At 38.7% G+C, this 14,478-nt stretch overlaps 1 protein-coding gene across 1 annotated transcript; it reads right to left on the bottom strand.

The window, feature by feature from the left end:
• Positions 1–7,562: 7,562 nt before the first annotated feature.
• On the bottom strand, positions 7,563–14,277 carry nr0b1 (nuclear receptor subfamily 0, group B, member 1). Its single transcript, XM_061879353.1, has 2 exons — positions 13,400–14,277; positions 7,563–7,984 (listed from the first exon to the last, which is right to left on the bottom strand). The coding sequence occupies exons 1-2, from the start codon at positions 14,253–14,255 to the stop codon at positions 7,743–7,745; spliced, it is 1,098 nt and encodes a 365-aa protein (XP_061735337.1). The 5' UTR covers positions 14,256–14,277; the 3' UTR covers positions 7,563–7,742.
• Positions 14,278–14,478: the final 201 nt, after the last annotated feature.

Below are 14,478 nucleotides of genomic sequence, written 5' to 3'. Positions count from 1 at the left end.
GCTGCCTATCTGTCTACAAGTGTTCATTGCAACTCCTTCCCTCCAGTGCCATCTTGGGATACGTGTGCGTGTGGGTGTTTGTGTTTTTCTATCTTAGTGGAACCAAAAACTTGACTCAGATGCAAAGTATTTAAAAGGGAACATTATCACAATTTCTGAAGGGTTAAAACCAATAAAAATCAATTCCCAGTGGCTTATTTTATTTTTCAAAGTTTTTTTCAAAATTTTACCAATCGTGAAATATCCCGAAAAAAGACTTTAAAGTGCCTGATTTTCGCTATCTGTGAAGCCACCGTCCATTTTCCTGTGACGTCGTCCAGTGATGTACATGCTATCCTGGCCGCTAGCACAGCAAGATATAGCGACATTAGCTCGGATTCAGAATCGGATTTCAGCGGCTTAAGCGATTTAACAGATTACGCATGTATTGAAACGGATGGACGGAGTATGGAGGCAGATAGCGAAAACGAAATTGAAGAAGGAACTGAAGCTATTGAGCGACTAGCTATTGACGCTATTCGGCCATGTCTGCCTTAGCATCGCCGGTAAAATGTGCAGACCAAACGATCGGGACTTTCGCATCTTGTGACACTGGAGCAACTTAAATCTTTCGATTGGTAAGTGTTTGTTTGGCATTAAATGTGGGTGGAGGGAAATGCTGGATGCAAATATAGCTACAAATGTACATACAGCTAGCCTAAATAGCATGTTAGCATCAATTAGCTGGCAATCATGCCGTGACCAAAAATGTCTGATTAGCACATAAGTCAATAACATCAACAAAACTCCCCTTTGTGATTTAGTTGACTTTATCGTTGAAAATGCATCTGCAGGATATCCATACATATCTGTGCCATGTCTGCTTTAGCATCGCCGGTAAAATGTGCAGACCAAACGATCAGGACTTTCGCATCTTGTGACACTGGAGCAACTTAAATCCGTTGATTGGTAAGTGTTTGTTTGGCATTAAATCTGGGTGACGGGAAAGGTTGGATGCAAATATAGCTACAAATGTACATACAGCTAGCCTGAATAGCATGTTAGCATCGATTAGCATGCCATTCTACACAAACCAACTTGAATCCGTCCCTGATCGGTTGACTACCTAGGTGACGTCACAACGTGACGTCATCGCTCCGAGAGCAAATAATAGAAAGGCGTTTAATTCGCCAAAATTCACCCATTTAGATTTCGGAAATCGGTTGAAAAAATATATGGTCTTTTTTCTGCAACATCAAGGTATATATTGACGCTTACATAGGTCCTTTTTTTCCTTTTTTTTCGTCTTTGTCATGAAAAAGGGACCTTTTTGTCATGAAAAAGGGAGGTTTTTGTGGTTGGTGCACTATTTGTAAGTGTATATTGTGTTTTTATGTTGATATAATAAATGTGTGTTTTTTTTGTTTTTTTTTTTAAATAAAAATTAATAAAAAATTCTTCTGCGGCCCGGTACCAATCGGGCCACGGCCCGGTACCGGGCCGCGGCCCGGTGGTTGGGGACCACTGGCATAAAGTACCCTAGACGAACATTTTTTCTCTAAGTTCCTAAAAACATGTATAAAGGTTTTACTTCCTGTCAAACTCAAACTGGCTTTGTGGCATCTAGTGATGCACTAATGTTGTTGTTGTTGTTGTTGTTGTTATTTTCATTATACTGTTTGTTTGACAAACAGCGCCATCTGCTGGGGGCTTCTCTCTCTCTCTCTCTCTCTCTCTCTCTCTCTCTTTCTCTCTCTCTCTCTCTCTCTATCTATCTATCTCTCTCGTACACACACACACACACACACACACACACACACACACACACACACAGTGTCTAGGATGGTTAAACAATACTACTTCAACACAACTCATTATCTGTATTGGTCCCTGTAGAGAGGAAATAACACAAAGTTGAACGAGAACTGTTTTTTTGTGTGTGTATTCATTCCTTAACAGCAGAGTGCTCCTAGTATGTAGAGGATCTTTGTTGTTGGTTCTTTTGAACAAGGTTCTTAAAAATAGCAGAGTGCCCCTGATATTTAGAGCAGTGTACTGGTGTACCGTGAGATATTGTTTGGTGTGCCGTGGGAGATTATGTAATTTCACTTAATTAGGTTGAAAATATTTTTTGCAAAACAGTAATTATAATAAGCAAATGTGCAGTTGTTGAGTGTCTCCGCTGTCTAGAGCTCGACAGAGTAACCATGTAATACTCTTCCATAACAGGAGGTGGCTCGCCTAAATAGGATGTTAGCATCGATTAGCTGGCAGTCATGCCGTGACCAAATATGTCTGATTAGCACATAAGTCAATAACATCAACAAAACTCACCTTTGTGATTTTGTTTACTTTATCGTTGGAAATGCATCTGTTTTGAGTGTCGCAGGATATCCTTACATCTCTGTGCCATCTCTGTCTTAGCATCGCCGGTAAAATGAGCAGACCAAACGAGGGATTTTCGCATCTTTTGACACTGGAGCAACTTAAATCCGTCGATTGGTAAGTGTTTGTTTGGCATTAAATGTGGGTGGAGGGAAAGGCTGGATGCAAATATAGCTACAAATGTACATACAGCTAGCCTAAATAGCATGTTAGCATCGATTAGCATGCCATGCCATGCTAATCGATGCACAAGTAAACCAACTTGAATCCGTCCCTGATCGTGTTGTTACACCCTCCGACAACACACCGACGAGGCATGATGTCTCCAAGGTACGGAAAACAGTCGAAAGAACGGAAAATAACAGAGCTGATTTGACTTGGTGTTTGTAATGTGTTTGAGAAAATAGCGTATTGACTACCTATGTGACGTCACGTTGTGACATCAACGCTCCGAGAGCGAATAATAGAAAGGCGTTTAATTCGCCAAAATTCACCCATTTAGAGTTCGGAAATCGGTTAAAAAAATATATGGTCTTTTTCCTGCAACATCAAGGTATATATTGGCGCTTACATAGGTGTGGTGATAATGTTCCCCTTTAAAACAGTAAACTACTCCTGTGTTATTGAAGATCTTGGACTTGCGTTTTTGCAATAGGTCTATTAAAAAAACAGCAGACTACTCTTGTCATGTGGAGCAGTGATTCTCAAACTGTGGTAGAGGTACTAATAGGTATACGCTAGCTCCATCTAGTAGTACGTCAAATACTCACTTGATTAAAGTACAGTGTTTTATTTTTCTTCATTCAAACTGTGTGTCATGTTACAGTGGTCAAAATATTAAATACTTGTTAAATACAATATCTGCCTTGTTCTAATGAATACTTGGGCCTACTGTGCTATTAGTTTTAAATGTTGGCCATGGTGGTACTTGAATAACTTGGATTTTTCTGAGGTAGTGCTTGGTGGAAAACGTTTGAGAACCACTTATGTAGAGAATCTTTGACCTGTGTTTTTGCATTAGATCTTTAAAAACAGCAGACCACTCTTGTCATGTAAAAGATCTTTGACCTGTGTTTTTGCATTAGGTCATTAAAAAAGAGCAGACTACTCATGTCATATAGAGGATCTTTGACTATAATTTTTTTGTTGTAGGTCCTAAAAACAGCAGACTACGCCTGTTTTACGGAGCAGCTTTGATTGGTATTTTTTGCTTCGTGCCCTAAAAAACAGCCGACTACTCTTGTCATATGAAAGATCTTTGACTTGCATTTTGGCAGTAAGTCCAGTCCCTAAAAACAGCAGACCACTCCTGTCGTATAGTAATCTGTTACTAGAGATTTTGCATTATGTCCCTAAAGACACAGACCACCTTTGCCGCATAAAGGACCTTAGACAAGCATCTTTTTTTAAATTTCCTAAAAACATGTGTAAAGGATCTTTGACTTGCGTTTTTGATGTAGGTCTTGAGCCCTAAAAACAGCCGACTACTGCTGTTGTGTAGATGATCTTTTACTAGAGATTTTGCATTATGTCCCTAAGGACACAGACCACTTTTGCCGCATAAAGGAACCTAGAAGTGCATTTTTGCTCTAAGTTTCTAAAAACATGTGTAAAGGATATTTGACTTGCCTTTTTGATGTAGGTCTTGAGCCCTAAAAACAGCAGACCACTCCTGTCGTATACAGTAGATGATCTTTTACTAGAGATTTTGCATTATGTTCCTAAAGACACAGACCGCTTTTGCCGCATAAAGGACCCTAGAAGAGCATATTTGCTCTAAGTTTCTAAAAACATGAGTAAAGGATCGCTGACTTGCGTTTAGGTCTTCTGCCCTAAAAACAGCAGACCACTCCTGTCGTATAGATGATCTTTTGCTAGAGATTTTGCATTATGTCCCTAAAGACACAGACCACTTTTGCCGCATAAAGGACCCTAGACGAGCATCTTTGCTCTAAGTTTCTAAAAACATGTGTAAAGGAGCTTTAACTTGCGTTTTTGATGTAGGTATTGTGCTCTAAAAACAGCAGACCACTCCTGTCGTATAGATGATCTTTTACTAGAGATTTTGCATTGTTTCGCTAAAGACACAGACTACTTTTGCCGCATAAAGGACACTAAACGAGCATTTTTGCTCTATGCTCCTAAAAACATGTGTAAAGGATCTTGGACTTGCGTTTTTGATGTAGCTCTTGTGCCCTAAAAACAGCAGACCACTCTTGTTGTATAGATGATCTTTTACTAGAGATTTTGCATTATATCCCTAAAGACACAGACTACTTCTGCCGCATAAAGGACACTAGACGAGCATTTTTGCTCTAAGTTCCTAAAAACATGTGTAAAGGATCTTTGACTTGGTCTTGTGCCCTAAAAACAGCAGACCACTCTTGTCGTATGGATGATCTTTTACTAGATTTTTTGCATGATTCACTTATAAACAGCAGTGCACTCATGTCACATAAATGATCTTTGGTTAGTCTTTTTGCTTTAAGTCTTTACAAACAGCGGACCATTTACATCTTTGACTTGCGCTTTTGCAGTAGGTCCCTAAAAACACATGTTTTAGTATTAGTTGGATAGTCCTAGTTTCGTGTATCTATTTTTGTTTGAACAGGAAGTGATTAAAGTGTCTCTGCCAACAATGTGTAGATGTTTTTCATTCATGCAGGCCTCGCCGCGTGTTGTCAAGCCACAAGCTGAGCCGCTGACTGTTTGCATGTTGGCAGCCGTTGTGGCAGACAGCTGGAGGTTTATTGGAAGACAGGAGATTAATAGACTCTTTATTACACACAGCAATTAAGAGCTTAATTGAAGAGAAAATAGGCCCCACTGAGGAGAGGAGCACCGTAGTCACGAATAAGCATATCTTTAGTGCAAAGGGGGTGGAGAGGAGTGGGGCTTTCACGTGCAATACCATGTTCTACCACTAGATGGAAGAAAAGGATTACTTTCATGTTTGCAATTTAATCTGCAGCAACACCGGAAGTGCACCACATGGGGTGTGATGTCATAATCTGGCGGTCATGTGATGATGGTATATTGAGAATTTTAAGCACATTGTTCTGGGCAAATTGAGTTATGTGAATAAAATGTGGTTCAGAGGAAACTGGATATTAGTTCAAATAACTATGTAAAAAAAGGGGGGGGGTTGCAAAAAGTTTATACTTCTTCCCATTAATCTTTTGAGATATGTTTAATTGTATTTAATTTTATTAATTACATTTTATTTTTTGTGAAATAATATTGCCATTGAGCACAAAACAGTTCATTGGAGCTATATATATGTATATTACAAACCCTGTTTCCATACGAGTTGGGGAATTGTGTTAGATGTAAATATAAACGGAATACAATGATTTGCAAATCCCTTTCAACTCATATTCAGTTGAATGCACTACAAAGACAAGATATTTGATGTTCAAACTCATAAACTTTTTTTTTGCAAATAACTATTAATTTTGAATTTCATGGCTGCAGCACTTGCCAAAGTAGTTGGGAAAGGGCATGTTCACCACTGTGTTACATCACATTTTCTTTTAAAAACACCCAATAAACGTTTGGGAACTGAGGAAACTAATTGTTGAAGCTTTGAAAGTGGAATTATTTACCATTTTTGCCGGGGTCTTGTCATATTTTATGTCTGGACTGCAGGCGGGCCAGCAAAGTACCCGCACTCTTTTACTACGAAGCCACGCTGTTGTAACACGTGGCTTGGCATTGTTTTGCTGAAATAAGCAGGGGCGTCCATGATAACGTTGCTTGGATGACAACATACAGTATGTTGCTCCAAAACCTGTATGGACCAGTCAGCATTATTGGTGCCTTCACATATATGTAAGTTAGCCATGCCTTGGGCACTAATACACCCCCATACCATCACAGATGCTGGCTTTTGAACTTTGCATCTATAACAATCCGGATGGTTATTTTCCTCTTTGTTCCGGAGGACACCACGTCCACAGTTTCCTAATATAATTTGAAATGTGGACTCGTCAGACCACAAAACACTTTTCCACTTTGCATCAGTCCATCTTAGATTAGCTCGGGCGCAGCGAAGCTGGCGGCGTTCCTGAGTGTTGTTGATGAATGGCTTTCGCTCTGCATAGTAGAGTTTTAACTTGCACTTATAGATGTAGCAACCAACTGTAGTTACTGACAGTGGTTTTATGAAGTGTTCCTGAGCCCATGTGGTGATATCCTTTATACACTGATGTCGGTTTTTGATGCAGTACCGCCTGAGGAGTCAAAGGTCCGTAATATCATCGCTTACGTGCAGTGATTTCTCCACATTCTCTGAACTTTTTGATTATTTTACTGACCGTAGATGGTAAAATCCCTAAACTCCTTGCAATAGCCCGTTGAGAAATGTTTTTCTAAAACTGTTCGACAATTTGTTTACAAATTGGTGACCCTCACCCTCATCCTTGTTTGTGAATTACTTAGCATTTCATGGAAGCTGCTTTTATACCCAATCATGCCACCCACCAGTTCCCAATTAGCCTGCCCACCTGTGGGATGTTCCAAATATGTGTTTGATGAGCATTCCTCAACTTTATCAGTATTTATTGCCACCTTTCCCAACTTCTATGTCACGTGTTGCTGGCATCAAATTCTAAATTTAATGATTAATTGCAAAAGAAAGAATGTTTATCAGTTTTAACTTCAAATATGTTGTCTTTGTAGCATATTCAACTGAATATGGGTTTGTAATTATTTGCAAATCATTGTATTCCGTTTATATTTACATCTAACACAATTTCCCAACTCATATGGAAACGGGGTTTGTATATACTACATGTATGATGTAGAGCTGACTATGACATACTCAATAAACAACTATGTGCGTCGGTATTTATAAACAATACATACATTTTAGGGGACACTTCAGTAGGTACACCAGTACACTAGATCCAAAACTCTGTTTTTGTAAGATAAAAAGATATTGTGGATGAATAATCTTGTATCTGTGGAAATGCGTGTGCAGCTTTACCCAAAGTTCAAATCATTGGTTTAGCACAATATAAGACATTCTGTGTTAGAAAAGTGTCTGCATGGACTTTTTTTATCAAAAGGTCAACAAACTCTTCGCCTGACTCAGCAAGACCACAGTTGGCTAAATGTGAGATAGGCGATATAAGATTGTCAGCAAGTACTGACCTGAGGTCAGCTGACCCCCATGGGGGATAAAAACACTTCAATGAGACATTTTAGAAAAATAGTTTATATAAAACAAATAAGTTAAGCTGCTTCTACTTTTTTAACATTCACTACAGCTTGTGTCAATTATTCCTTTTTTTTTTTCTCAAAGTCCCCTTTTCGAATTCAGCCCTTCCTTTCCAACAATGGGAGCCACTCCGACAGCTGGAGGGTCTCGGTCCTTACTACTTCCCGTAGAACATCTCCATGAGGACTTCCTCGATGTTGACGCTGCCGATGATGGGCTTGAAGAAGAGCTGGGCCACCACCGAGGGGCTGATGGACTGCAGCATGGACAAGGCGATGAGCAGCTTGGCGAAGCGCGTGGTGTCCTCGCGGTGGATCAGCCTGATGTGCTCGTTGAGGGCCTGGTGGGCCTCGCGACGCAGGGACTGGATGTACGGGAAACAGCGGAGACCCTCTAGATCTGCAAGGAAAGTACCTTGTTAGAGATTTTGGAACTGGAGAAGGCTGGGTCATTGGGTCAGAGGACAAAACATTACGTACACCTCCATCCAATGCAAGAGTTGTGAGAACTGTTGTTGGTCCAGAGTAAACCCCGCCTCTCGCCCTAAGTCAGGTATGAAAGGTTCCAGCTCATTTAAAGATTTATTTTATTCAACATATTATTTTTAATAGAGATGTCCGATAATGGCTTTTTTGCCGATATTGTCCAACAGATACGGATATATACATTCGTGGAATTAACACATCATTATGCCTAATTTTGTTGTGATGCCCCGCTGGATGCATTAAACAATGTAACAGGGTATTCCAAAGTAAATCAACTCAAGTTATGGAAAAAAATGCCAAGATGGCACTGCCATATTTATTATTGAAGTAACAAAGTGCATTATTTTTTTGAACATGCCTCAAAACAGCATATGGAAATTTGGGACATGCTCGCCCTGAGAGGGCATGAGGAGGTTGAGATGGTCAGACTTCGGGGGGGGTGTACTGTAGCATCCCGGAAGAGTTAGTGCTGCAAGGGGTTCTGGGTATTTGTTCTGTTGTGTTTATGTTGAGTTGTGGTGCGGAGGCTCTCCCAAAATGTGTTTGTAATTCTTGTTTGGTGTGAGTTCACAGTGTGGCGCATATTTGTAACAGTGTTAAAGTTGTTTATATGGCCACACTCAGTGTGACCTGTATGGCTGTTGACCAAGTATGCTTGCATTCACTTGTGTGTGTGAAAAGCCATAAATATTATGTGATTGGGCCGGCACGCAAAGGCAGCGCTTTAAGGTTTATTGGTGCTGTGTACTTCTCCCTATGTCCGTGTACCACTCCATACAGCTGCGTTTTAAAAAGTCATACATTTTTCTTTTTGAAACCGATATCGATTATTTACGATATTACATTTTAAAGTATTTATCGGCCGATAATATCGGCAGTCGGATATTATCGAACGTCTCTAATTTTTTATAATATTAGAAATATTAATAACATTGTAACATCATGTTGGATTGTTTTAGATACATCTCATGCAATTATGTGACACATTGAAAATGGTAGGGCTTCACGGTGGAAGAGGGGTTAGTGCGTCTGCCTCACAATACAAAGGTCCTGCAGTCCTGGGTTCAATCCCAGGCTCGGGATCTTTCTGTGTGGAGTTTGCATGTTCTCCCCATGAATGCGTGGGTTCCCTCCGGGTACTCCGGCTTCCTCCCACTTCCAAAGACATGCACCTGGGGATAGGTTGATTGGCAACACTAAATTGGCCCTAGTGTGTGAATGTGAGTGTGAATGTTGTCTGTCTATCTGTGTTGGCCCTGCGATGAGGTGGCGACTTGTCCAGGGTGTACCCCGCCTTCCGCCCGATTGTAGCTGAGATAGGCGCCAGCGCCCCCCCCCCAACCCCAAAAGGTAATAAGCGGTAGAAAATGGATGGATGGATGGATTGAATATAGTCTTGGGGTATGGTATGTACAGGAAATGTACTTATTTATTTAGCTAACTGAGAATGTAATATTTAGTGCAGATATTTTCAAGGAAATAACTAAAATATTAAAAAAAATGTTAATTGGCCTAAAGCCTCATGGCCAGTGACGTTTATGTTCAAGACACACAAAGTTGTAAGATTTACAAAATTATAGTTTTCAAAATAAGCACTATGTAAATTGTAACATTATTAGACATACTAATAATGTTGTAATATCTATGTAAGACAAATTATGGAAGAAAATAATTTCTTTGGGATGCATTTTTGCATATACATTTCATGGAATGTTGTATAATTTGGCTATATTTGGTTGTTTACTGAGCAGGTGTATCGAATGTTATATAGAATGTTATATATATATATTAAGTTTAGAGCACAATAGTCCTTCAAACGAACATTAAGTAACACTAAGTTGTTATTGTTTATTCTTAACTTAATTTCAATGATAGATTATGGTCAATGAAGTTTAAATGACTATACTGTCTTATACTATTTCTAATTTATTAATATATTTTTTTGTAAAATCACAATTACTATTAATAATTCTATAACTTATTTAAAATACAATCAAATATTTCAATTTAGTGACTTTTTGTTTCCACGTCAATTGCAGCTGTACCTAATGGTATGACCAATGAAGTTTGGACAACAATACCACTTAATAGGAACTTTTATAATGATAATCACACTTACTAATCATGCTGGAAGCATACTGCAAAAATACACTTACTAATCATGCTGGAAGCATACTGCAAAAATACACCAATTATTTTCATTCAACGCATTTTTACTATTTATGTAAACAATGTTTGCCATTTTTGGCAGGTGAACTTAATGTCATGGCCACCTAATTAATATACATTTTTTAATAATATCTCACGTACTTATAATATTGCACTATTGTTGTAACATATTTTTAAAAATATCTTGATTTATTGCATTTTTGTACAATATGTAAATTATTTTTCCTATTTTTTCCAAGTCAATTGCAGCTGTACCTAACAATATGACCAATAAAGTTCAGACAATAATACTACTTGAAAGGAACTTTTATAATAATAATCACACATACTCATCATGCTGCAAGCATACTGCAAAAATACACCAAATATTTTAATTTAATGCATTTTTACTATTTATGTAAAAAATGTTTGCCATGTTTGAAGGTGAACCTAATGTCATGGCCATCTAATGCAAACATTAATATAGATTTTTTAATAATATCTCACGTACTAATAATATTGCACTATTTTCATAACATATTTTAAAGAATATTCTAACTTAACACATTTTTGTATATTATTTTTCCTTACTTTTTCCGGCTGTTATGGCCAATGAAGTTCAAGCAACAAAACCACTTAATATGAACTTTTTTTGATCATTATATTATTTTTAATAATATCACACACACGTATAATATTGCTAAATTTACCTAATACATTTAGAAAGAATACACCAAATATTTTCATTTAACGCATTTTTACGACTTATGTAAAAAATGTTTGCCATGTTTTGTCATGGCCTCCTAATGCAAACATTAATATTATTTTTTAATTAATATCTCATGCACTAATAATATTTCATTATTTCGGTAACTTAGTTTTGAAAATATTTTAATTCAATGCATTTTTGTACAGTATGGAAATAATTTTTCCCTATTTTTTTCCAGGTAAAATTGCAGCTGTACCTGATGTCATGGCCAATGAAGTTCAGGCAATAACACTTAATATGAACTTTTTAAAAATCATTATATTATTTTTAATAATATTGCAAAATTTCCGTAAGATATTTAAAAAAATATTTTACTTAATTGCATTTTTGTACAATAAGTAAATTATTTTTCCCTATTTTGTCCAGGTCAATTGCAGCTGTACCTAATGTTATGGGCAATGAAGTTCAGACAGCAATAGCACTTAATACGAACTTTTATAATAATATCACACAAAGTAATCATGGTCCAATAATACTGCAAAGATACACCAAATATGTTCATTTAAGCATTTTTACTAATCATATAAAAAAAATTAAAAAAATTTTTTTTGCAGATGAACCTAATGTCATTGCCACCTAATGCAAACATTAACATATATGTTTTAATAATATCTCACGTACTAATAATACTGCACTATTCCCTTAACATATTTTCAAAAGTATTTGTATTTATTGCATTTTTGTACTTTATGTTTCCTTATTTTTTCCAAGTCATTTGCAGCTGTACCTCATGTTATGCCCAATGAAGTTCAAGCAACAATACCACTTTATTTGAACTTTTTTTAATCATTATATTGTTTTTAATAATATTTCACATATGTATAATATTGCAAAATTGACGTAATATATTTAGAAAAAACACACCAAATATTTTCATTGAACGTATTTTTACTATTCATATAAAAAATTTAAGCCGTTTTTTGCATGCGGACTTAATGTCATGGCCACCTAATGCAAACATTAATATATATTTTTTAATAATATCTCACGTACTAATAATATTGCACTATTTTCTTAACATATTTTTTTAAATATTTTAATTTATTGCATTTTTGTACTTTATTTTCCTCTATTTTTTCCATGTTATGGCCAGTGAAGTTCACAACATTACCACTTAATATGAACTTTTCTCTATCATTAAATTATTTTTGATAATATCATACACATGTAAAATATTGCAAAATTGACGTAATATATTTAGAAAAAACACACCAAATATTTTCATTGAAAGCATTTTTTGTACTTAAATTGTGAAAAATGTGATTAAGACTATTGGGCTTCACAGTGGCAGAGGGGTTAGTGCGTCTGCCTCACAGTACGAACGTCCTGCAGTCCTGGGTTCAATCCCAGGCTCGGGATCTTTCTGTGTGGAGTTTGCATGTCCTCCCCGTGTATGCGTGGGTTCCCTCCGGGTACTCCAGCTTCCTCCCACTTCCAAAGACATGCACCTGGGGATAGGTTGATTGGCAACACTAAATTGGCCCTAGTGTGTGAATGTGAGTGTGAATGTTGTCTGTCTAACTGTGTTGGCCCTGCTATGAGGTGGCGACTTGTCCAGGGTGTATGACGCCTTTTGCCCGATTGTAGCTGAGATAGGCACCAGCGACCCCAAAGGGAAAAATCGGTAAAAAATGGATGGATGTAATGTTTGCCATGTTTTGTCATGGCCACCTAATGCAAACATTAATATACTTTTTTTAATAATATCTCAAGCACTAATAATATTGCACTATTTCCGTAACATAGTTTTAAAAATATTTTAATTTAATGCATTTTTGTACAATATGTAAATTATTTTTCCCTATTTTGTCCAGGTCAATTGCAGCTGTACCTAAGATTATGGCCAATGAAGTTCAGGCGATACCACTTATGAACTTTTTAAAAATCCTTATGTTATTTATTTATAAAATCACACACAGTAATAATATTGCACTATTTACGTGATATTGTTTTAAAAATATTTTAATTTGATGCATTTTTATACAATATGTAAATTATTTGTCCCTAATTTTTCCAGGTCAATTGCAGCTGTACCTAAGGTTATGGCCAATGAAGTTCAGGCAATATCACTTAATATGAACTTTTTTAAAATCAATATATTATTCTTAATAATATCACACATACTAATATTATTGCACATTTTCTGTAACATATTTTAAAACATTTTAATTCAATGCATTTTTGTACAATATTGAAATTGTTTTTCCCTATTTGGTACAGGTCAATTCCAGCTGTACCTAATCTTAGGGCCAATGAAGTTCAGACAATGCCACTTTTTTAAATCATTATATTTTTTGTAATAATATCACGCACAGTAATAATATTGCAAAAATGACGTAACATATTTAGAAAAATACGCTAAATATTTGGGGGCACCGTCACGATAATGTGCCCACCCACCGATAGACGTACCCGGATTGAAGAGCACCGCTCCCTTCAGGTAGGCGTACTCCTTGGTGCTGATGTCCACGCTCCAGCACTTCTTCAGGAAGCCTTTAATGGCCTCGATGTCCGCCACCGACACGCCTCCGCCTCGGCTCGGGCCGGCCGCCACCACCGCCGCCTCGCTCTGGGCCGTCCCCGGACTGGACTTTTCCCCGGTGAGGATCCGCTGCAGCATGCTGGGCTCCAGCGTCTCCGCGGTCTCGAAGTCCACGCGGTCCTGCGCCAGGCCGAGCACCAGCAGGGGCGCCCAGCCGCTCCGGATCAGGACCACCTGCTCATCCTCCGGCAGCTCCCGGAAGCAGGGGACGTTCTTGACGAAGCGGAGCGTCTTGACCAGGATGGCGGACGCGGCTTTGCACGTAACGTGCGGGGAGCGGAGGACCCCCCGGCGCCGCGTCGCCCCGCACGAACACGCCTGCTGCTGCTGCTGCTGCTGCTGCTGCTGCTGCCGGGGAGGCTCCTGCTGCCAGGCCGGCCCGGAACAGGCGGTCCTGTGAAGTAAGTTGTGGAGCGTTTCTTCTTCTCCTTCTTCCCGGTCGCTCTTCAAAATGCTGTAGAGAATGCTGCTGTTGTTGTTGTTGTTTCGGACGCTGGCAGCCCGACAGCGGCAGCCCTCCGGCGTGGCCATGACCGCTGCCCGGAGAGCGCGGCGCGTCCCTCGGGGGAGGTCAGTGCGGAGGAGTCGCTGTTTGTTTGAGCTCCAGATAGCCCTCCGACTGAAGGGCAACAGCTCCTGTCTGTGCCCGCACTTTCTCACCTCTTTCCCCCCCTCACAGTCGATGCTCTTTCCGTCTCCTCCAAGTTGTGGCGCCTCCTCCTTCATCCTCCCTCTCTCTCTGCACACTTTTCCCCACTGAGGCTCCACCTCCATCCTGTGAAAACTTCTCAAGCAACTTTACTGTAGACCAGTGGTTCTCAAATGGGGGTACGCGTACCCCTGGGGGTACTTGAAGGTATGCCAAGGGGTACGTGAGATTTTTCAAAAGTATTCTAAAAATAGAAACATTTCAAAAAATCTTTTATAAATATATTTATGGAATAATACT

This window comes from Nerophis ophidion, linkage group LG19 (assembly GCF_033978795.1).
Source record: "Nerophis ophidion isolate RoL-2023_Sa linkage group LG19, RoL_Noph_v1.0, whole genome shotgun sequence".
In the NCBI taxonomy this organism is placed as follows: Eukaryota; Metazoa; Chordata; class Actinopteri; order Syngnathiformes; family Syngnathidae; genus Nerophis; species Nerophis ophidion.
This window is presented reverse-complemented; position numbering and strand designations above follow the sequence as displayed.

Bases quoted from the DNA above. Each gene is read 5' to 3' on its own strand.
- nr0b1 (XM_061879353.1), bottom strand. From the start codon at position 14,255: ATGAAGGAGGAGGCGCCACAACTTGGAGGAGACGGAAAGAGCATCGAC. The intron at 7,985-13,399 runs GTACGTCTATCG...CTTTCCTTGCAG, and splicing joins AGCGGTGCTCTTCAATCCGG to ATCTAGAGGGTCTCCGCTGT.